This window comes from Trichosurus vulpecula, chromosome 8 (genome assembly GCF_011100635.1).
Source record: "Trichosurus vulpecula isolate mTriVul1 chromosome 8, mTriVul1.pri, whole genome shotgun sequence".
Classification (NCBI taxonomy): domain Eukaryota; kingdom Metazoa; phylum Chordata; class Mammalia; order Diprotodontia; family Phalangeridae; genus Trichosurus; species Trichosurus vulpecula.
This window is the reverse complement of record NC_050580.1, coordinates 186,187,615-186,212,403: the sequence shown is the minus strand read 5'-3', so window position 1 is coordinate 186,212,403 and position 24,789 is coordinate 186,187,615. Positions and strand designations below refer to the sequence as shown.

Sequence of the window (24,789 nt, the reverse complement as noted above, 5' to 3'; positions counted from 1 at the left end):
TTTTAAAAATACTGTCCATCTTTTGAAAATCTTCCTCTCTTTTGAGATATCATAAATATTGATCCTGCTATGGCTTTAAATTTATATTTCCTTCAGTGGAGATACCTTCAGAATATATTTGGTAAGTTCCAGATGCTTTTTTAATATCTTATTCAGTGATATCATCACTCCTTAAAATAGTACATTCAGTTAATAAAGTTCAAATGAAGGTGCTTCTATTGTTCCTGATAAGAATAGATTTTAGATTTCAACTTGATTCAATTAAACAAATACCCTGTGCTGGGTGCTGGGGATTCAAAAACAAGAACACCTCACCTCAACCTTCAAAGGGTTTATACTTTGCCTATATTTCACATATATGTGTTGTCTTTCTATTTGCTATTTCAGTTACATATATTTTTGGGGTGATCTAGCATGGCTAGGTCTTAAGGCAGCCTCTCTTATTTAATTTGTGAGATTTTAGGATTTCTGGGTAGGAGCATAGTCTGACTGATAAGGATTTCCCAACTAAAAAAACTTGTATTTGTTGTTCAGTCATTTGACTCTTCGTGACCCCATGGACACCAGGTCCTTCTATCTTCTACTGTCTCTTGAAGTCAGCCAAAGCTCATGTTAATTGTTTCCATGATACGATCTGGCCATCTCATCCTTTGCCATCCCCTTTCACAAAACTAGTATACTCATGGATTTTTCTGTTTGTAAAGATTTTAGTTTGCTGACCCTTACCCATAGTAGGTCACAGGACAATATCTTTTATTTCTTGTTTCTAAGAAAATGTTATGAACACCACTCCAGGAAGGGATCCCTTCCCCGTTCAGCAATTCTCAAAAGCATCAAGCAAAAATGAGTAGGACAGTATAGTTCACTGAATCTTGCTTTAAAAAAAGACACAAATAACTTCTTTGTTAAATGAAATGTCTCTCTGGAATGAGTTATAGGGAGGGATACAGGGAAGAACATAGATAATGTAAAAAACAAATGATATACATAAGTTTTATTTTTTTAAAAATACACAAAATTTTCCTCTATAGATGGGTATTTAATGAGAACTTGAAAGCTTATTGACTTCAGAGAAATTTCTAGCTTAATTAAAAAGTATAAATCCATCAGACTACTTCTAAATATTATTTTAGCAATAGTAATAATATAATAGCTTATAAAGGACATATCAAACTTTACAAAGCATCTTATATGTATCATTTCATTTGAGCCTAAAGGTAAACACACATACATACTGTCACATTTAGACTCTAAAATACACACTTGGATTCTTATAAAGGAGATTGAATTTGATATAAATGGATATCTTTTTTCTGATACTAACATTGTAGTCACTTGAAACAAGGTCATATAGCTCACCTGAACTAAAATCCTAAACAGGAAGAAAAGAGTTGGAGAGTGATCAGGTGACTAGCATAGTCTTGAATTGTTTAGACCCCGGATTTTTCAGAATGGCATCCCCACATTCAGTGGGATTTTCAAAGTCCTCCCTGAGGTTGTGGGGACTTCGGGTAACTTTTGTGAAATCATAAAGAATCCTTAGGCTAGTTTGTTTTCAGGGTTCAACAGAGTTGTTTGTTAGGTGGTTCCATTAATACAGTAAATGATAGTCAACTGGTTGACTGACTGACTGGACAAGTCACTTAATTTCTCTCAGCCACTGTTTCTTCATCTCTAAAATGAGAACAATAATGGCACCTACCCTACTAGGCTGCAAGGATAAAATGAAATAATGTGTACATATACACATATAGATGCTGGCTATTATTATTACTCATTCACTTATTTAATCAATTTATATTTATGGGATTCATGCTATGTGTAAGATACTTTATTAGATACTTCAAGGGATATGCTTTTTAAAAAAGAAATTAAAAAAACATTCTCTGCCCTCAAGGAGCTTATAATCTTTTAAAGAATGTGAGAAAGAGATACAAAAACTAAACATTCGAGTTATGATACAAGTTAACATATGGTAATTGTTAAATAAGAGACTCAAGTCAAATTAATAAGCATTTATTAAGCTGTTTCAGTGCATCAAGCACTGCGTAAGGTACTAGGGATAAAAAAAAGTCAAAAATAGTCCCTGCCCTCAAGAAGCTCACAATCTAATAGGTGAAACAACATGCCAAAATTATATATATATATATATATATATATATGAGATATATATGGAGTAGATGAAAGGCCATCTGAGAAGGGAAGTCATTTGTAGCCCAGGTTGACTTGTGAAAGGTCTCCCATAAAATAAATAAAATGGCATAAGATTGGAAGAACCGGATGATAACATGGAGTGGGGTGGGGGGGAAGCAAAGGTTATCAGGTCCTGGAGTAATAAGGCCCCAGATATTTGGGGCAATGGGATGGAAAGCCATAGCCTACTGGCCAAAGGTCCTCATTCTTACAGATCCATGTAACCAGTACCAGTCAAGTGCTTTGGACTTCTAGTTCTCCTGTGTCAGTTCCCGTAAATTACATTTATCCCAGACCCCTGCCTCGGGGTAGCACTTCAAGGAATTAGAGAAGGCTTCTTGAAAGGCAGCATTTGAGGCGAAATTTCAAAGTGTGGATAGGAGTGATCAGAAGGAAGAAGACTGATTCTAGACAGAAGAGATGGTATGATCAAAGGCTAGGAGGTAGAAAATATGTGGCTTACTCGGAATTTATCATGTAGTACAGTTTGGCCAGAATATATGTAGAGAACTTAACTCAATGACCCCTCCTCCACCTACCATTCCTGTTAGAGGAGTTACTCAAATAGAAGATTATAAAAGTGTGAAGGAAACATAAGAATATTGGAAGAAAGAAGAGTACTATCATAATGAAACAGCATCTACCATTATTGCCAGTCACTCCTACCTGAAATTCTTTTATTAAATACAACTTTTTTCTAGTTATTGAATTTTATGTCAGACATTTAAGCTCCAGTGGTGTTTTTATCTATTGAATTAATTTTTGTTTTACTATGCCATATTCCTTATGAGAAATCTTTATAGTGTCATAAAACCTTTCCGTGGCAAGGGGTAGACTGCATTAATTACAAAAAATGTCCTCCATTATACTGCCTTGAATTCAAAATGCTAAATATAAGATAACCTTCCCTTCCAGTTATCATCATTGTTACTAAAACACATACATTAAGGGCTTAAATGTGTCATTGTACAATCACTTAGATTTCCTGTAGTCTTTGATCACTAAGAAATTGCAAGCCATCACAACAAAAGGAATGAGTATTTTTAATATTAAAAAAATCCTCATGTTTGACTTCCAAGCCATCGCACAGATATAGGAATCAAGTATGTGACATAATAATCCAGTTTTTCATTTTGGCCCTTCAGAAGGTAAGGGCCAGAATAGTCCCTTGAAAGAGACCATCTAATCTAATTCTTCCTCTTTACAGATAAGGAAACTGAAATTCAGGATGAAACTTACTCGAGGTCATACAGGACTAGGTTTTGGAGGAAAGTTCATAAGCTCGATTTGGATACAGAGGGTCTGAGTTGCCAGTGAGATGTATACATAGATATACTCTGGTGCATGAGGGAAAGGTTAGGACTAAAAATATAGATTCAGGCATCATCTACACAGAGGTGAAAATTGTAGCTATAGGATGAATAAATGATTAATGTAATTAATAAATTACAAATTAATAAATTATAACTATAATAAATAAATCAATTAGTAATTAGTAAAGTGATTAATAAGATTGCCAAGGGAGAGAATCAAGAGCAGGAATGCTCAACCTTTTTTGAGTCATAGACCCTTTCTCAAAATAATGTTATTGTTTTTTAAATTCATAATTGAAGGAAATGCTCAATTTTTTTCTTCATCACATTTCACAGATGCTCCGAAATCTATCCATATATGCCTTTGGGGGTCTGTGGATGCCAGGTTAAGAACCCCTGGCATGTAAAGGATGTTCTAAAGAGGACTAGGGATAGACATTGGGAAGCCCTGCACTTAAGTGGTTCTAAAAGACAATCTCTCCCATGCACTCCCTTCTCTCAAGACTCATAGCCACCAACCTAGATTAGGCCCTTATCATTTCTGACCTCAACTATTGCAATAGTCTCCTAATTTCTTTTTCCATCTTCAAATCTCTCCCCTCTCCAATCCATCTTTTAGACAGCTACCTATCTTATTTTCCTAAAGCACAGGTCAAACCACATCACTCTCTTGTCTACAAATATCAATGTCTCCTTATTATCTCCAGGATCAAATATAAATTCCTCTGTTTGGTATATAAAGCCTTTCACAACCTGCCCCAACCTATCCTTCCACCTTTATCGCACATTGTTCCCTTCCATACAGAGAAAGATCCAGCTAAACTGGCTACTCTTCACACATAGCATTCCATCTCTTGCTTCCATCCTTTTGCCCTGGTTGCCCCACCCCCCTCCCCCAGCTTGGAATGCCACTTCTCCTTACCTTCATCTCTCAAAACTGTTCATTTCCTTCAAAGTTTTGTTTAAGTGACTCATGTTACAGGAAGCCTTTGCTGCTTTGCAGAGCAGCTTATACTTTTCCCCCAAATCACCTTTTGTCTATTTTGCATATACCCATAGAGGTACTGATTATGTTTCCTGGCTAGATTGTAAGCTCTTTGAAGGTCAGGCTTGTTTTATTTTATTTTTTCCTTTGTATCTTTAGAACCTAGCACATTGCTAGGTTCCGTATAGTAGGTTCATATAGTACATGCATACTATATATGAGGTTCATGTAGTAGGTACCTGTGAAATGATTGATTAACCTAGAAAAAAAGACAAAGATATAGAGAAATGAATAAAATGAGAAGAATGTGGTATTTCTGAAGCCAAAGCGAGGAGACAATATCTAAAAGAGGAGATGGTCACTAGCGTCAAATGCTATAATGCCGAGAGGAGGATAAGTACTAAGAAAAGCCATTTTGTCTTTGCTAACTAGGAGAGCCTTGGTGACCTTTGAGAGAGCATTTAGGGGAATGGGAGTGTGGGCAGATATAGAAAGAAGTCAAATCACAAAAGATTGAGGAAAGAATGAGTAAAAAGGAAGTGAAGGCATTGAGTGAAGATAAATCTTAAACACATTATTAATCAGGGTATTTATTCACCAGACCATCCCATTCCCTGAAAGTGAGAATTGTTTATTCTCTTAACAAGAGATTATTTTCCCCTTTATCCCACCAGAGGGCGATCTGACCTAATCGTTGAAGAAATTTTGGTCTCATGAAAGATGAATGAGAGCACCGTGTATAAATTGGGAGTAGGGAGGGTTGGGAATCACAGAGGATATGACTGCAGCTGGAAAAATATAAACCCTCAGAGGCCTCCTGCCCCATCCCTACCCCGCCCAAACTTCCTCCTAAATTGTCTTAACTATAGTTCTTTGCTCTTGTGTTAATGAGCCAGGCTTACTTGGTGAGAGTAGATAAACAAATCTTTACCTTTCTTAATAAGAAAAGCTATCTTTTAAATACTGCTCTCGAATCTCTGCTTTCTGAAGTGATAACTGAAAAGTTTCTGTAGGTTTCTGGGTTACACACAAATTCAACATTGGAGATTACAGATTTAGAGATGAAGGGACCCCCAGAGATCATCTAGTCCACCCAGAGAAATCATGATACAAGAGTAAGGTTACACAGAGATGGAATTTGAAACCAGGGTCTCTGACTCCAAGTCTAGAATATTGTTTCTGTAACAGCTTTGTCTTCTTTCTCATTCCTCCCCCCACCCAACACACACACACACACACACGCTTTGTCAGAATATAGGGATGAGGCTTTCTAAAGGGAAAGGGAAATAGAGTAATTAATAGGGAGGATGATCTTGGGGGTAGGGAAGAGGTAATATTAATATAGTGGAAAGGATTATTCTTTGTAACCCTTAGAATCATGAGCAAGGCACAGGAAGGATCTCAATGATCAGAAAGCTTTCTCTTTCCCATAGAGGTCTTAAATTATTCTATGTTGTAAAATCCAATTCTGAGCTCTGTCTTCTGCTCCTTAAGTTAGTTATTTTCCAGTGTTTTACTACCCTTCCTTGCAGACTTGCTGAATGAGAAAGGATTCTTTCCTTAAAAAGGATATTCAAACCAGCCCTGAAAAAAAAGTGTCCTCTTTTTAAATGTAGTGCCAGGGGCACTCCATTCCTTCATGGGCCACACAGTAAGCTAACCCAAGTACTCTGTGGAACTTTAGGGGAACTACATTCCCCCCAGACCATGACTCATGATTCTGCACTGTTGTTCTCTGAGAATACTTTCAAACATGAGCATTTCATAACAGAATATAATAAAGTAGCAATGGAACATCATCTATCCCCACCCACCCCAAATCTGGAGCACAGTAAAAACATAAGCAAATATCATCAGAAAAAAGAATGGACTCACATAAGAATCATGTATGAGACTCGCATACATAGGGAAGATATGGCTAACACACACATGAAAGTGTATACATATGGGAATATATGACGCAAAGGTTATAGATGTGTGGAGGAGCAACATGTTTCCAAAGCTATCAGAATGCTGAAGTCCTCTGGTTGGTGATGTCATCTCACAGCTCTGCAGAGCTGCTCTCTGTCTCTCTTCATCTTCTCCTCCTCCTTCTCCTCTTCCTCCTCCTCCTCCTGTTCCTTCTCCTTCTTCTTTTTGTTTTTGTTCTTCTCCTTCTTCTTCTATCACTTTCTCTATCCTCCCTCTCTTCATCAATTTCTCTTCTCCTATCCCTTCCATCCTCTCCTCCTCTCTCTATCTACCTCACCCCATTATGGGATGTTCTCTCTCTACTCGCTGCTGTAGTCTTCATCTGAGGTGTTAACGAAGGAGTTGACTGCCATCTCTTTGTACACCTTAAAAGCTACAGACTAAAATTCAACTCTGAGTGAGAAAGGCAGACCTTCAGAAATTTAGTCCTCAAAATAGAGGAGAAAATTTTAAGCAATGTGTAGCTTTTCTGGTCATAAAGATAGAAATCTTCTAAGTCCTAGAATATTTTTTAATTACTAATTTAATTTAATTTTAAATTTTTGGAATAAAACAAACATTTCCATAACATAGTATAACAATGATAAAAAGATGATTGCACATGAAACTGCAAAGCTATTATGTACAACTTGCTATTCCTTTTAAATATATAATAAAGTTATCTTGTATTTTTTTTCTTCCCTCTCCCCACCCTAGAGATGACTACCATTAGACACAAATATGCATACATTTACATATATAATATATGTAAAAATCATTCTATACACAAATTTATTCACCAGTTCTTTCTCTGGATGTAGATAGCATCTTCCTTAATATGTCCTTTTTAGTTAATTTGGATATTCATAAAACTCAAAATGACTTATTCACTCAAAGTTGTTCATAAAATAATATTGTTGTTACTATATACAATGTTCTCCTGTTTCTGCTCATTTCACTCTTCATTATTTTGTGTGTCTATCCATGTTTTTCTAAGATCATTGAGCTCATCATTTCTTAAAGCATGGTAGTATTCTGTCACAATGATATACCACAACTTGTTCAACCAATCTCTAATTGATGGATATCCCCACAATTTCAAGTTCTTTGACACCACAAACAGAGCAATTATAAATATTAGGATCTTATTACTAGGGCCAAAGTTCTTTTGGAATGCAAACTAGTCAGCCAGATAATTGGGGCTGTGATGATATTTAGTCTGTCTTTCTAAACAACTTCCTCCTTCTAGTAATCATAGGTCTCCCTCTAATTTAGGGTTACAATGTCCCCACCAGCTGTAGCTAGAGTCAACTCCTTCTTTTCCCATTTTTAAGAATTCAGAAGTTAACAAACATCAACTAAAATGAGTACTTCTATTTACACAGTAGAACAGAGAAGACTGTACATGAAATCGAATCTCATATATACTGTTTGCTTTTGTTTTTAAGTAACCAAAATTTCTGAATGTTGCTTTCAAAGTTGTCCTGCTTGTCTTTGATTCCTTCTGGTCTTCCTTCTGTTCTATCTGGTACATTTCAAGAAACATGCCGACTGACCCTCTTTTCTTTGTTTTAGGGAACCCTATCTTTAGATCCCTGTTCCCTTCTCACCCCACCCCAAAACAGGAAAAAATAAAACAATAGCTTTGTTAAAATATGGATAATCAGGCAAAGAAAACTTTTGCAATGACTATGTACAAATGTGTAGGTCTCATTTTGCAACTTGAGTCCATCATCTCTCTATGTTAGGAAGTGAGTAGCCTTTAATCTCTTTGTGATAGCAGAGTAAAAGTAGGTGCTTGCCTGAGATCTCTCCCAAACACCTCCAAATACCTTTAAGGTGTGAGAGAGGAATGTACTGGGAAAAAGAGAAAGGGAAAGGTAAAATGGGGTAAATTATCTCACACCAAAGAGGCATGAAAAAACTTTTACAGTGGAGGGGAAGAGGGGGGAAGTGAGGGGCAGTGAGTGAACCTTACTCTCATCAGAATTGGCTCAAAGAGGGAATAACGTACATACATAATTGGGTATAGAAATCTATCTTACCCTACAGGAAAGAAGGAGGTGAAGGGAATAAGAGAGGGGGTGGTGATGATAGAAGGAAGGTCAGATTGGGGGAGGGGGAAGGCAGAAGCAAAACACTTTTAAGGAGGGACAAGGTAAAAGAGAGAGAATAGAATAAACAGGGGTGAGGATAGGATTGAGGGCAATACAGTTAGCAATAGTAAATATGAAAAAAAAATTTGAACCAAGTTTTTCTGATAAAGGCCTCATTTCTCAAACATAGAGAGAACTGAGTCAAATTCATAAAAATAAGAGTCATTCCCCAAATGATAAATGATCAAAAGATATGATCAATTTTCAGATGAAGTAATTAAAGCTATCCATAGCCACATAAAAAATACTCTAACTCACTATTGATAGGAGAAATGCAAATTAAAACAATTCTGAGATACTACCTCATATCTATTAGATTGGCTAGCAGAAAAGGTAAATAACAAATGTTGGAGGAGATGTGGGAAAAATGAGACTTTAATGCGCTGTGGTGGAGTTATGAACTGATTCAACCATTCTGTAGAGTGATTTGGAACTATGCCCAAAGAGCCCTTTGACATATCAATACCACTACTAGGTTTATATCACAAAAGAGGTAAAAAGCAAAAAGGAAAAGGACCTATATGTACAAAAATATTTCTAGCAGCTTTTTCTGGGGGTAAGGAATTAGAAGTTAAGGGGGTACCCATCAACTACAAAATGGCTGAACAAGTTGTAGTATGTGATTATGATGGAATACTATTGTACTATAAGAAATGATGAGCAGTATGCTCTCAGAAAAACCTGGAAAGACTTGCATGGACTGATACAAAGTGAAGTGTACTGTGCACAAAGTAACAGCAATATTGTAAGATGATCAGCTGCAAATGACTTAGCTATTCTCAGCAATGCAATGATTCTAGGCAATTTTGAAGGACTTAGGATGAAAAATGCTATCCATCTCCAGAGAAGTAACTGATGGTGTCTGAATACAGATTGAAGCATACTTTTTTGACTTTATTTTTCTTCAGTTTTTTTTTCTTTTCTGTTTTCTTTCACAATGTGACTATTATGAATATGTTTTGAATGACTATATATGTATAATAATCTTTATCAAATTGCTTGAATTCTCAATGAAAATGGGTGGGGTGGGAGGAAGGGAGAGAACTTGTAACTTAAAGTTTTAAAAAGGAATATTAAAATTATTTTTACATGTAACTGGGGAAAAATAAAATACTGAATAAAGTGAAGAACCACTAAAAAAATCATCAGGTCACATTTTAGTAATTTTGCAGGCACAGTACCAAACTACTTTCTAGAATGTCTGGACCAATACATAACCCCAACGACAATTCATTAGTATACTTGTTTTCTTGGTCCCTCCAACCATTGTCAATTTCCTTTTCTATTCTCTTGATAATCTGATAGGCATGACACAAAACTTTAGAGGTACTTTAATTTATATTTTTCAATTATTAGTGATTTGGAGCAATTTTTATATTGTGTTGAGAGCTTAGATTTCTTCCTTTGATAATTTGCTGTTCATGTCCTTTGACCATTTATTATTGGGGAATGTCTTTTAGTCTTATAGATCTGTATCAGTTCCTTAAATATCATGGGCATGAAACCTTTATCACAGAAACACACTTCAAAGATTTTCCCCCCAGTTACTTGTTTTCCCTTCTCATTTTTACTGGATTGTTTTTGGTTTTGCAAAATATTTTTAACTTGATGTATGCAACACTATCCATTTTTTTTTCTTTTGTGATCCTCCCTATTTCTTATTAGGTCATAATAAACTCTTTCCCTGTCTGCATTTGTGAAAGTTTTTTGTGTGTTATTTCTCTAATTTGTTTATGATGTGACCTTTTATATCTTAGTCACCTGTAGCATGTGATTTTGGGTGACTACATTGACTTCCACCCACTCTTATGAGTCAGGTTTCCAGAGCTTGGCCACTTTTCAGGGCCATATGGACAGACCTCCAGGGGTGGGAGTGGGGTTGTCATTCTAGAAATATAACTCATCAGCCCCTATTGCTGTCCTTCCTTTAGTTCAATAGACATAATTACCTTTTAAAAAGGAAAATTTACAAGGAGTACAATAAGAAAAATTGATATAAAATGTCCCCCAAATCTGTGACATACTCTCCAACCAGTGCAGATAGAATACAAGGTAAGGTGGGCTCAAGCTTAGAGAGCATGTGTGACAAAAGGGGTAGTACAACTCCTAGAAGTTCTTTCTCTAGAGTACTCAAGATGTGCCATTTAATTATGGTAAATTTTTCTGCTGTGCCCTTTGTAGAGATATGAGACTCTATCCATTCTGCCCTTGGCCCCCAAATGACAAGATTGTGATGACCTCAAGATCTCCAAAGTTCAAAAAGTCCTCTAGTCAGGTGGTGATACAGAAGAGACAAAGGCAGAGATCAAATGGTTTTCTTCTACACCAAGCAGCTCTTTCTCCAGAGTTTTAGATGAAATACTCTCCTCTCCTCCTTCTCTGCTTGCTGGAATCTCCATCTCAGCTTTGCATTGCAATTAATATTTCTCCACTTAAAATGATTTTTGTTTCTATAGAATTTTTTGTGGTTGTATTCAGATACCCATGTATATTTTAGTATATAGACTCAAATATTTTTCTACATTCTATAGTTATTTTTAATGAAATTTCTTGTACATTTTTCTGGGTTTTGTCATTAATGTGCAGAAATTCTGATTATTTATGTGGGTTAATTTTATACCCTATAACTTTGATGAAACTATTCATTGTCTCTTTTGGGTTCTCTAGATATAGTATCATATCATGGGCAAAAAGTGATAGCTTTATTTTCCCTTTGTTTATTCTTATTCCCTCAATTTCTTTTTTCTTGTCATATTACTATAGCTTACATCTTTAGAAATATATTAAAAACAGTAGTTATCAAAGACCTCCTTACCTTACCCCTCATCTTATTGCAAAGGCCTCTAGCCTTTCTCTATTAAATATAACATAGGCTCTTCGGTTTAGATAGATATTATTTTCTATGTTAAGGAAAGGTCCATTTGAAAACAAAGTACTTAGTTATTCTACTATCCTACCTAAACCCTTATACACGTATCTGCCTGTTGGCACCAGTAGAAGTAACAAGTGGAAACCCTTGGCCTAGTGCCGGGGTGGGGGAGGGGGTTGTATTTTTTTATATGATCACCATTTCCAATCCCCCACATATACCCACAAAACAATATATAGAATCCAAATCCATGTTGCTTTGTGTTCACTCAGTAAATGGGTGCCATGAAAACAGTATCTTTTCATCTGTCTCTGTACGCCAAACAAACCATTTCCTTCTATCAGCACATGTGCCCAAGTTTCTTCTCAAATTCGCCATTAAAGAGAGGGGTACTATTCCTGAACATTCCTTTGGGATTAAGAATCTGGAAAAACTTATCCACTCCTCCCTGCCTTCCCACCCCTGGATCCTGGAAGAAGGCTCTTGAAGACAGATGCATTCCATACCCACAACAGTATACACACCCGACAACATTCATCCTCTAATAATATCCCATGAAGACAATCTTTCCTGGGAGATAAATGAGGCATCCATGGTGATCTGTGTGACAAACTTCCAAAAACATGTGTCATGCCGGGAATATGTGGGCATTAAGAAGTATGTTTTCCTGGCTTCCTGCCTGAAAGCCAAGTCTGTCCCTGAGCCATAACCATTGGCACCATGACCCACAGCAAACAAACACACCACCAGGCTAATGTGATGACCTTCATACCATAGTACAGGTTACTCTTTAAGCACAAGCATTAGATTGAAAAGTCATTTGTTTCAAAGCCACTCAGAGTGGAAGGCCAAGGGAGCAACACTTTGATTTCTGCTCAGTTTGAGCATCTTCCCTTTCTCCACCCTGTCAGTAAGCATTTGTTGAAGACTTGCTATGCATCAGACACTATGCTGATGTTGGAGACCTGAAGACAAAAGCAAAAGATCTCCTGCCCTCAGGGAGTTTACATTCTAAAGGAGGAAGACAATATGTACATATACAGAATAAATACAAATTTACTTAGGGAGGGAAGGCACCAGCAGTTCAGAGGATCAAGAAAGGCTTCATGTAGAAGGTGGAGCTTGAGTACAGTCTGCAAGGAAATGAAGGATTCTATGAGGCATTCTACTCTCTTACTTCAATCCTTATGTCTTGAAGTTCTGATGAGAACAGAAAGAAATTAGATACTGAATCTATCTATCTCTTTTAACTTTCTTGGCAAGAGACTGTGGGATGTTATTATATAAATGAAAATTTATTTTTGCAAATTAGTAAAATCCTACCTTCTCTCCCTACCACCCCTACCCAGTTGAGAACAACAACAAAATCTGTTAAAAACATGTTTTGTCCAGTAAAACATATTTCTTCATTGACCATATCCAAAAGAATATATCTATGTACATGTATGTATGACATACATACATATGTAGAGTGTGCACATGTATATATCTCGTTCTAAACTCTTGAGCCTTTCACCTTTCTATCAGGTGGTGAGTCAAGTGTTTCAACATTAGTTAGTCCTCTGTGGCTGGTCATTAATCTGATCCAAGTTTCTAGGTCTTTCAAAATTGCTTAGGTTTACAATACTGTTATTATTATTTAAATTTTTCTCCTGGTTCTGTTCGCTTTATCCTACATCAGTTCATACAAATTTTCCCAGGTTTCTCTGAAAACATTGCCTTCATTTATTATAGTACAATAGAATTCCATCATATTTATATGCCATAACTTATTCAACCATTCCCTAGTTTGTGGACCCTCCCTCAAAATCTCATTCTTTGCCACCTTGATAAGAACTACACATATTTTTGTACTTTCTTAGTTAGAATTTATTTTGCTTAGGGAAAATCCTCCCTTAATCTACCCTCCCTCTAACTCTCCCCCCCTTTAGTTTAGTAGTTGATCCCCTTTCCCTCCTATTTCCATGTTGAATGAAATGTATTTCTATACACAACTCTCTGTGTATGTTTCTTCCTTCTTTTGACAAGTTCATATGAGATTGAAGTTCGAGTGTCAGCCACCTCCCATCTCTTTCTCCTCATTTGTAGAGATATCTACATGTGCACCTTCGTTGTGTGAAATAATTTTCCCTAACCTTCCTTTTCCTTCTCCTCACTTCCCATAGTGTATCCCTCTTTCCCTCTCTTTCCATTCTTTCTTAAGATCATCAAGACATAAAAGAACAACATTAGACCTTGTCTAATAGCACTCCCTCTATGAATTCTAATGATGATAGGGTTGAGAGAGGCCGCATGTATCATCTCCTCATATTTAAACGTAAGTAGTTCTTCCTTGTTCAGTTCTTTAACATTGTTATTCTTGCTTACCTTTTTATGCTTCTGTTCATTCCTGCCAATGTTTCTTTGTAGCTCTAGTCTTTTCATTATGAATGCCTAGAAGTCTTCTATTTCACTAAATGCCTATTTTTCCCCTGTAATATAATAATCAGTTTTGCTAGATGAGTTATTCTTCATTGTAAATCCATAGCTTTTGCCTTCTGGAATATCATATTTCAAGTTCTACTCTTCTATAAAATGATGACTGCTAAGTTGTATGTAATCTTGAATGTAGTTCCTCAGTGCTTGAGCTCTTTCTTTTTGTCTGCTTGTGGTATTTTTCAGTTGACTTGGAAGCTCTAAATTTTGTCTATGATGTTCCTGGGAGTTTTCATTTCAGGTTCCTTTCAAGAAGTGACAGGTGGATTCTATTCCCACTTTATCCTCTAGTTCTAAGAGAATCTGGATAGTTTTAAGATTTCTTGAAATATGATGTCTAGGTTCTTTTTTTGGTCATGACATTCATATAATACGAGTCTTAATTTTTTTTCTCCTTGAACTGTAGTATGTTAGCTTTTTTTCTATGAGATGCCTTACAATGTCTCCTATTTTTTCAGGCTTATGACTTTGATTTACTATGTCTTGCTGCCTCATGAAATCATTGGCTTCTACTTGGTCAATTCACATTTTCAGAGAGCTTGTTGTTTGGGCAAGGTTTTGTTATTTTTGTGTCAAGCTGTTAATTCCTTCTCTAAATCTTCCTTCCATAGCTTTCATTTCTTTTCCTTTTCCTCAAGCACTCTCATTCCATTTGTTAAAAAATTAACTGTTTTATCTCTTCCAGTAATTCTAGTTGTGCCCAAACATGTTTTTCTGAGGCAGTCCTTATAGATATTTTGTACTCAATCTTCTTCTGATCTGTGTCTTGAGCAGATATCTCTGCCACCACAATGGTTTATTATGGTGGGGTTCTTTTTTTGCTTGCCCATTTGTCAAGTCTTCTTCCTGACTTTGGACATTACTTCTCAAAAGAAGGTCTCCACTAGTCATGTTGCTGCTTTATTAGGGTTTTCAGTGTTGGGTTATTCCAGGATCTCAGGAACAGGCTGGGATGCTCCAAGTTTTCAGTGCTCACAAAGTGGTCGGATATGGGAGAAAGCCTGATTGCTACTCCCTTAGTCTGAGTTTTAAAATTCTTGACCTGGGTTTGAGTATGAGCAAGAGTAGACCACTGCTGGACTCCACCTTTATCAGCCAACTAGAAAGCTTTGTTGGCTCAGAGTGGCAGAATTTTGTGATCTCTTTTGGTCCAAGATTCTTGCCCTTGTTTTTCCCCTGCAGGCTGGGCTAGACATTGGACCTACTTTGGACCTGAAATCTGAGACATACCACTGCTGCTGCTCTTGCTTCTCGCTTCTGAACTTCCTCATTTCTCTATACACCTCCCAGGGCTTCCCTGCCCAGGAGCACCACTTCAATATGAGGTTCTCCTCACTCTGCCCTTGATCTTCAACCCAGGACTGACTAATGGGTGACAAAATTGCTAGTTGGTACCTGTACCCCATGACAGTGTGCTGTGTGGGTCTGGAAATGCCCTGAAATGGGTCCGAGATATCCCCTTGTGCTGATGCATAGCTTCTCTCTCAGTAATGAAGTTCTCCACACACACATCAAGCTCCTGGCCCAATCCCAGTTCCCAGTGTCCACAAACTTCCCCATTTTCCCCCCTATATTGAGCTTGACTGAACAAAGGACTCACCCATTAGGATTCAGTCTGGTTCATTGTCTAGAGCTATTAGAAGTTCATAGAGAGGAGTTCACTGCATTCTCACTCTGCCATCTTGGCTTCATCCCACTCATTTCTTTCCCCATTTTTATTCCTCTAGCAATATCATTTTATTTTTGAAATATTTTTAACTTTTATTTTATCTCTTCCAAGAATTCTAGTTGAATTTGCTCCCACACTGTGTTTTTCTTTGAAACTTTGCTTATAGATTTTGGAATCATTCTCTTTCTTCTGGGTTTGTGCCTTGAGCACCCCTGTTACCATAATGGCCTTATAAGGTGTTATTCTTTCTATGTTTGCTCATTCTTCCAGCTTACTTCCTGGCTTTGGACAGAAGGCCAGACTCTGAAGAGTTCTAGAAGGAATTTTTGGGCTCATCCTTCTGATGCTTTCTGGGGGTATTGAGTAATATTTTATTCTAGGCTCTCAGAGAAAGCTCAAGTTGGGGACTGGCAAATTATCAGTGCTTCCTAAGTAATCTGATCCAGAAGCATGCAAGTTCTTGACCTGAGTTTAGCTCTGTGCTAGACTTAGCCACTATCAGTCAGTTGGGAAGCTCTTGGTTCAGTAACTAAACTTCAAGTACCCCTTTTATTTAAGATTCTTACCCTGGCTATTTGTCTTCAGGCTTCAGACTGGGGCAGATGTTGGAACTGAGACCCATCTCTGCTCCTCAGGTCCCAGCCAGGAAGCTTCTGTTTGCTTCTAACTTTGCTCCTCTCTGGGTACACAGCCTAGTGTCTATGACTATTCTTTATTCAGGAATGTCACTCCTAGGTGCAGGTCACCTCTGTCTACTCTGGATTTTTGACCTGGAACTGACTAGTGAGCTAAAAAAGCTGACGGTTGACACAAACCTTTTCCTGCTTTCTTCATGTGTCTTCATGCATGAGTTTTGGACCTATTTTCCTGGAGCATAACCTATCCCTACACTAGAGTATTCCACATGGTCCTGGTCAGACCTCACCCCAACATCCATAGACATCTCAATATATCTCCTTATGCTGACCTGGACTGGAAGAAATGTCTCACTGTGATTTTCTTCTTGAATTTCCATAACAAGATTCAATCTAGTGTAGTTTAAAGATGTTTGGAGGAGTTTTGATAGGGGAATTTGCCATATTTCTTCCTGCTACTCTGCCATTTTGGCTCTCTGGTCAGAGCACTTTTTTTTCTGTTTGATTTTCCTTATGAAAGAGAGTTATCCCAAATTAAAATGGGTTTCCTTGGGATATAGTAAATTTGCCATATCACTGAACTTCTTCAAGTTAAGGCTGAAAAACTGACCATTAATTGAGGATGTTGTGAGGGGGTATATGTTCCATTATATGTTGGATTAGGTAGTCTCTGAAATCCCTTATGACTCAAGATTCTCTGCTTCTATGATTCTATGACATTGAATGACCCCTGAACATAACTGTTTCCAAAATTAAGGTCTCTGGTTCATAAACACAGTGCTCCCTCTCCTTACACAATCTCATAATATAATCTCTATAATCTCTTATATAGTCTTTGAGAGTTGATATGGCCAAAAAATATCATCACATTGTAGCCAAGCTGGTGATAAGCCTCTCTGAACTTAGCTAAGCCGTTTGCTCTTTGAACATCAGGTATACAGTGAGTGGTGTCACTTAACCAGGATTCAAAGGCTTTCCAGCACAGTGGGCCCTGGCACAGGTTGTATTCTGCTGGCATGGCCTTCAAGAACAAAAGATTACCTCTATAGTTTAATAAGGCAAAGGAATATGACTCTTATGAAGCCTTGGAATTACCAGCAACACAACCAAAACTGAGTATGTTATCCAGCCTTTCAACCTAACCATTGAGAATAGATATTAGATCTAATCATTGACATGGATGCCCATTTGAGACTATCTTGTCCATGTCCCTGTGAAAATAATTCCAGGGATCCTATACAACATGAACCTTGTTCACATTCTCTTGACATTATGTTTATGCCAATGAAGCACATAGGCTCACATTAGGTAACCAACTCACCTTTTTATTTTATCATATATTTCTCTGATGATTCCCTTTGCCCTATTTCTCCTTAATAATTCTTCCTTGGTATTATTTTACATCCTTTTCTCACAAGCAAAGTAAAGAATTTCACTCATTTTATTTAATAGGATTCCTCTAGCTTCCCAAATTTTTTACAGTAATATAAGACTGGTTGTTTCTATTTCTCAAGCCACTCAAGCTATTGGAGGAAATTGATTTTTGTTTTTATTCTTTTCTGGGGCCATATCTCTAGTTTCATAATGGAAGTCAATTCCCACATCATAGGAACTGTCTTGGAGGAAATGCCTCTATTCTGTAAAGTGAGGGATACCTGTGCCTGGAAGTGATCCAGATTCTGGCAAGAGCATGGAGAATAGGACCTCAGGGATTTCATTAATTGTTCTCAGTCCTGTGGTCAGTCAAGCACACTCTGAGAGTACATCTTGTTATATGTTTCTAGGGGAAAAAGAAAACCAGATGCCTAGTGGGGTTTGGACATAAACAGTCTTGCTTAATTTAATTAATGTTATATTATGGCTAAATACTAGTGCCAATACAGAAGTATAACAGGTAAACCTGTATAGAAAAGTTTCATTGGGTAGAGTAATTGGACAGATGCCTGTATGGTGGGATTTAAGCCACATAAAAAATTATCTTGCCCCACCAATACCTCTCTTTTACATACCTGCCACAGGACTTTAATTGTCATTATGGGACTATTCTTTCAATGAAGGCACTGAAGGTCCTCATCAAAATCTAAATATATTACCTGGGAGGAAATAAAATACTAATCTATTGACTCCTTGTTGTAAATTAAGGCCCACCCTGACAGAGGACGTCTACCATGAGAAGAATGGTACAGAAATAAGATGAAATGTAACCATACTTATTCAACTGTTCTCAAACTGTTTTGTGTTCTGATGAGATTTAAGTTATATTCCTTGGGGTAGTATAACTGGGGCTATATTAAGTTACTGGATCTTATTTTAAGTCTTTCTGTCAATGTGTGCTTATGTTTTATGTTTCACATTTCTTTTGTGTATAGAAAATAAATAACTGTTGCATATCTGATGCATATCACACACTGAATACCCTTATACTCTCCTACCACATTTTTCGATACTTTAGACATTATCCAAAATTTAAATTTTAAGTAAATTGTCCTTGAAGTTTTAAGATAGAGATGTAATTATCTGGAGAATGTAAGAAAAGGGAACTTAACCTTTCATTAGAGGTCAAGCTCCCACAAGACTAAACCTTGACCCTGCTGTCCAGCATTTTAACTAGTCCTCTAAGCTTCATTCATCTGCAAATTTCATAAGCATACCATCTGTACTTTCATCCAAGTCACTGAAATAAGTGTAGAAGAGTACAGGGCCAAGGACAGAGTCTCATGACACTCCACTGAAGACTCCCACCAGGAAGTCACTATTTTTTTAGTCTAGTCATTCAACTATTTCTGAATCTATCTAACTGTACCATCAACTAATTCATGTCTTTCCATTTTGTCTGCTAGGATATGATAAGAAATCTTGTCAAGAAAATCTGGATATGCTATGTTTATGGCTTAGAACTGAACTATCAGTCTAGTATGCCTGTCAAAAATGGAAATTAAGCGAGCATGGTATGACCCCTTCTTGATGAATACTTAGTTATCATTACTTTTCTTTCTAAATGTCTGTAAATATATACTGTGAAGCTTTTTTTTACTTTACTTCCTTTCTTTTTTACTACCTTTGACATAATAACTAGCTATTTGGTCAATGTTCACAAGCTTATTAAATATTGTTATATCAATTCTTTTTTCCTTTTATTTAAGATGCATTTTTCCGGTTTTTAACATTTTTATTTAAAGTTTTGGGTTCCAAATTCTGTCTTTCCCTCTCCTCTCCTTGAGGAAATAAGCAATCAGATATAAGTTATACATGCTCACTTATCTAAAATATTTCCATATTAGTAATTTTGTATAAGAAAACTCGATTAAAAGAAAAAAAATGAAAGGAAGTGAAAAATAGCATGCTTCAGTCTGTATTTAGTCAATACCAGTTCTCTCTCTGGAAGCAGATAGTATGCTTCATCACTGGTCCTTTGGGACTGTCTTAGATCATTGTATTGCTGAGAATAGCTAAATCATTCATAGTTCTTCATTGAACAATGTTGCTGTTAGTGTGTACAACATTCTCCTGGTTCTTTTTACTTCACTATGCATCAGTTCATGTAAGTTTTTACAGTTTTTTTTTCTGAAATCATCCTGCTTATAATTTCTTATAGCACAATAATATTCCATTACAATAATATGTCACAGCTTGTTTAGCCATTCCCAATTTGATGGGCATCCCTTTGATTTCCAATTCTTAGCCACCACAAAAAGAGCTGCTATAAATACATTTGTACAAATAGGCTCTTTTCTCTTTTTTGAATGTCTTTAGGGAATAGACCTAGCAGTGTTATTGCTGTAAAAAAAAGGGTATGCACAATTCTATAACCCTTTGGGCATAGTTCCAAATTGCTTTCCAGGGTAGTTGGATCAGTTGACAACTCCACCAACAGTGGATTAGTGTCCCAGTTTTCCCACACCCCTTCCAACATCCAACATTTTTCTTTTTTGTCATAGCAGCCACTCTGATAAGTATGAGATGGTACTTGTTTTAATTTGCATTTCTCTAATCAATAGCAATTTAGAGCATTTTTCCATATGACTATAGATAGCTTTGATTTCTTTCTCTGAAAACTGTTCATATCCTTTGGTCATTTATCAATTGGGGAGTGACTTGTACTTTTCATAAATTTGACTCAGTTCCCTATATATTTGAGAAATGAGGCTTTTAAACAGAGATAATTGTTACAAAAATTTTCCCCCAATTTGCTGCTTTCCTTATAATTTTGGTTTCATTGCTTTTGTTTGTGAAAAAAAAGTTTTAATTTTATATAATCAAAATTATCTACTTTACATTTTGTAATACTCTCTATACCTTCTTTGGTCCTAAATTCTTCCCTCATCTGTAAATCTGACAGATGAACTATTCCATGCTCTCTTAATTTGCTTATGGTATCACCCTTTATGTAACCAATTAGACCTTATTTTGGTATATAGTGTGAGATATTGGTCTCCATCTAGTTTCTGCCATCTTTTTTCCAGTTTTCCCAGCAGTTTTTCCAGATAATGAGTTTTTGTTCCCAAAAGTTTGGATCTTTGGGTTTATCATTTACTAGATTACTGTGGTCATTTGCTATAATGTAATTTGTACCTAATCTATTGCACCAATCCATCACTCTATTTTGTAGCCAGTACCAAATTGTTTTGATAATTACCACTTTATAATATAATTTGATATCTGGTACAGCTAGACCACCTTCTTTCACATTTTTTTCATTTATTCCCTTGATATCCTTGAGTTTTTATTCTTCCAGATGAATTTTGTTATTATTTTTTCTAGCTCTGTAAAATAAGTTTTGATAGTTTGATTGGTATGGCAATGAATAAGTAGATTAATTTAGGTAGAATTGTCATTTTTATTATATTAGTTCAGCCTACCCATGAGCAATTGATATTTTTCCAATTGTTTATATCAGAATTTATTTATGTGAAAAGAGTTTTATAGTCATGTTCATATAGTTCCTGAGTTTGTCTTGACAGATAGACTCCCAAGTATTTTATATTGTCTACACTTATTTTAGATGGAATTTCTCTTTCTCTCTCTTGCTGCTGCACTTTGTTGGTAATAAAGAGAAATGCTGATGATTTATATGGGTTTATTTTGTACCCTGCAACTTTGCTAAAGTTGTTAATAATTTCAAGTAGTTTTTTAGTTGATTCTCTAAGATTTTCTAAGTATAGCATTAAATCATCTGCAAAGAGTAATAGTTTTGTTTCCTTGTTGCCTATTCTAATTTCTTTAATTTTTTTCTTGTCTTTTGCCATAGTTAACAGTTCTAGTGCAATATTAAATAAAAGAGGTGATAAGGGGCATCCTTGTTTCACCCCTGGTTGTATTGGGAAGGTTTCTAGATTATCCCCATTACAGATAATGATTGCTGATTGTTTTAGATAAATATTACTTATCATTTTTAGGTAAGCTCCATTTATTCCTATGCTCTCTAATGTTTTTCATAGGAATAGGTGCTATATTTCGCCAAAGGCTTTTTCTGCATATATTGAGATAATCATATGATTTCTGTTGGTCTTGTTATTGATTTGGTTGATAATTTTCCTAATATTGAACCAGCTCTGCATTTCTGGTATAAATACCACCAGGTCATAGTGTATGTAATGTTGTAATCTCTCTGATAGTATTTTATTTAAAACTTTTTCATCAATATTAATTAGGGAAATTACTCTATAATTTTCTATCTCTGTTTTGGTTCTTCCTGGTTTGGGTATCAGCATCATATTTGTGTCATAAAAGGAATTTGGTAGAACTCCTTTGCCTAATTTTACAAATAGTTTATACAGAATTGGGATTAATTGTTCTTTAAATGTTTGGTAGAGTTCTCTTGTGAATCTATCTGGTCCAGGGAATTTTTTCTTAGGAAGTTCATTGATAGCTTGTTCAATTTCTTTTTCTAAGATTGGGTTATTTAAGTATTTTATTTCTTCCTCTGTTAATCTGGGCAATTTAGTGTTTTGTACATATTCATCCATTTCATTTAGATTGTCAAAATTATTGGCATATAATTGGGCAAAATAGTTCCTGACAATTTTCTTAATTTCCTCATTGGTGGTAAATTTATCCCTTTCATTTTTTATACTAGTAACTTGGTTTTCTTTTTTCCTTTTTTAAATTAAATTAACCAATGGCTTATCTATTTTATTGTTTTTCCCATAAAATCCACTTCTAGTTTTATTTTTTAGGTCAATGGTTTTCTTACTTTCAATTTTATTAATCTCTCTTTTGATTTTCAGGATTTCCAACTTGGTGTGTAGTTGGAGATTTATAATTTGGTTTTTTTTATATAGTTTTTTTAGTTGCACATCCAGTTCATTGATCTGCTTTTTCTCTCTTTTATTGATGTAAGCAATTAGAGATATAAATTTCCCCCTAAGTATTGCTTTGGTTGCATCCCATAAATTTTAGTATGTTGTCTCATTGTTGTCATATTCTTTAATGAAATTATCAATTGTTTCTATGATTTGGTCTTTGACCCACTTGGTTTTTTAGAATTAGATTATTTAATTTCAAATTAATTATTAATCCCTTTTTTACATTGTCAATTACTGAATGCAATTTTATTACATTATGATCTGAAAAGGATGGGTTTAGTACTTCTGTTTTTCTGCATTTGGTTGTGATATTTTTATGTCCCAATACTGTAACAACAATATTGCTAGCAGCTTCTGTGGAGGTGAAAGAGCAACAACAAAAGCACAGAGAAGGGCTGCTAGCACAGATTCTTTGATATGCTTTTCTAAGGAAAGCAGCTTTAAGGGGTTAACAATCTTATTTTAATTAAACATACATATACCATTCCCTTAGTTCGGGGGGAAAGCCAGCACCATGAACTTCAGAGAGAATATAAACAGAAATTGCAAGCAGAAATTATATAAACAAGGCAAACACACAGAGAAATCAACAGACAGGGAAAACAGACATCCCTGTCTGAACAGGGAATTACATAGTAATTAGAGAGAGAAAGGCACCAGCATCTGGGTTTTCAAAGCAGGGCTCCAATGGCTACCTAGAGTCTTGTCTGGCCAAATCACCAACACTCTTCCAATGAATTTGTCCCCAAAGGCAAAATGCTAACCTGTGAATATATATATATATACACCCTTTCAGGGTCAGAGGGCATCACAACCATGCAACTCAAACCCATGTGAACTAGACCTTCCCTTGACATAAGCAGGTCATCAAAGACTCCTGATTCAATCAAAGATGCCTCAGTGTTGAGAAGCATTCCAAAACAAAACAAAACGTCCCGTTTTACCTGTCCTATTCAAACAAAGGCAAGACTCATTAATGGCACTTGACTGCCTTAGCATTCCAAAAGAGAAGACAATAAAAAAATCCCACCCTAATTACCATAACAAATACATGGTCAATTTTTTTGTAGGTACCATGTACTACTGAGAAAAAAGGCATACTCCTTTCTAGTTCCATTCAATTTTCTCCAGAGATCTATCTTATCTAATTTTTTCTGAATTTTATTCACCTCCTCAATTTCTTTCTTGTTTGTCTTTTGGTTAGATTTATCTAGTTCTGAGAGGGAAAACTTGAGGTCCCTCACTAGTATAGTTTTATTATCTATTTCCTCCTGTAACTTATTCAACTTCTCCTTCAAAAATTTAGATACTATACCATTTGGTACATATGTGTTTAGTATTGATATGACTTCATTGTCTATGGTACCTTTCAGCAAGATGTAGTTTCCTTTCTCTTTTAATTAGATCTATTTTGATTTTGATTTTTCTGAGATCATGATTGCTACCCCCTGCTTTCTTTGCTTCAGCTGAAGTATAATAAATTCTGTTCTAGAATCTATTACCTTTTTCTGTTGTGGTGCTAATCCTGATTAAAGATCTTCCCCTCTCATTTAATAGGCCTCAGGTGGAGCTAATTAAGGGAAATTTGATTAGGGGAGGCTTGCTTGTAGGCAGGCCCACATCCTTTTGCTGATTAGGTGCTAGGCCCCAGGCCCACACCCTTTTGCTAAGTAGGTATGAAGCCCTTGGGCCCTAAACAGGGCATATATACCCTGAGGTAGCCATTAAGCTCAGAGTAGACAGACCTGCTAAGAAGACAGAACTGAGAGAAGAAGAGAGAACCGACAGAGAGAGAGAGAGAGAGAGAGAGAGAACTGGAAGAGATGGAGAGACAGAGAGACTGAGAAAGAGAACTGGAAGGGCTCTGAGAACTGGAAGGGCTTTCAGAACTGCAAGCTTTCAGAACTGGGGGAGGATGAAGGCAAGCACACAGTCAGGATTCATGAGTAAGTGTTTACAAGAAGGCCCTAGCAGAGGGGAAGGTTACAGGATGGCTTGGCTCCTTGCTGTGATATTGTGTTTTAATTTCCTTGCTGTTACACTGAAGTGGACTTACTGGTTTTGAGATACAAATGTTCTATGGATTGGAATTATTGGTTTGGGGATTTGATCCTCTGGTGTCTGAATACATATTTTACTTCTTCTGCCTTCTATATAGAGAGTCTCTTATATTCTGTGATTCTGAATTATACAGGCATATTCATGGTCACCATCAATATCGTGAATCTTGCCTTGCTGA

The 24,789-nt window shown here is 36.2% G+C and overlaps 1 protein-coding gene across 1 annotated transcript in view; it reads right to left on the bottom strand.

Moving 5' to 3' along the window:
- LOC118828939 (transmembrane and coiled-coil domain-containing protein 5B-like) overlaps window positions 1-17,963 on the bottom strand; it is a 54,202-nt gene extending 36,239 nt beyond the window's left edge. The window contains exons 1-2 of the mRNA XM_036735835.1: window positions 17,907-17,963; window positions 1,360-1,364 (exon numbers count right to left, since the gene is read on the bottom strand). Coding sequence (XP_036591730.1) covers window positions 1,360-1,364; window positions 17,907-17,963 — 62 coding nt within the window. The remainder of the gene's footprint in view (window positions 1-1,359; window positions 1,365-17,906) is intronic.
- Between the last annotated feature and the right edge of the window lie 6,826 nt (window positions 17,964-24,789).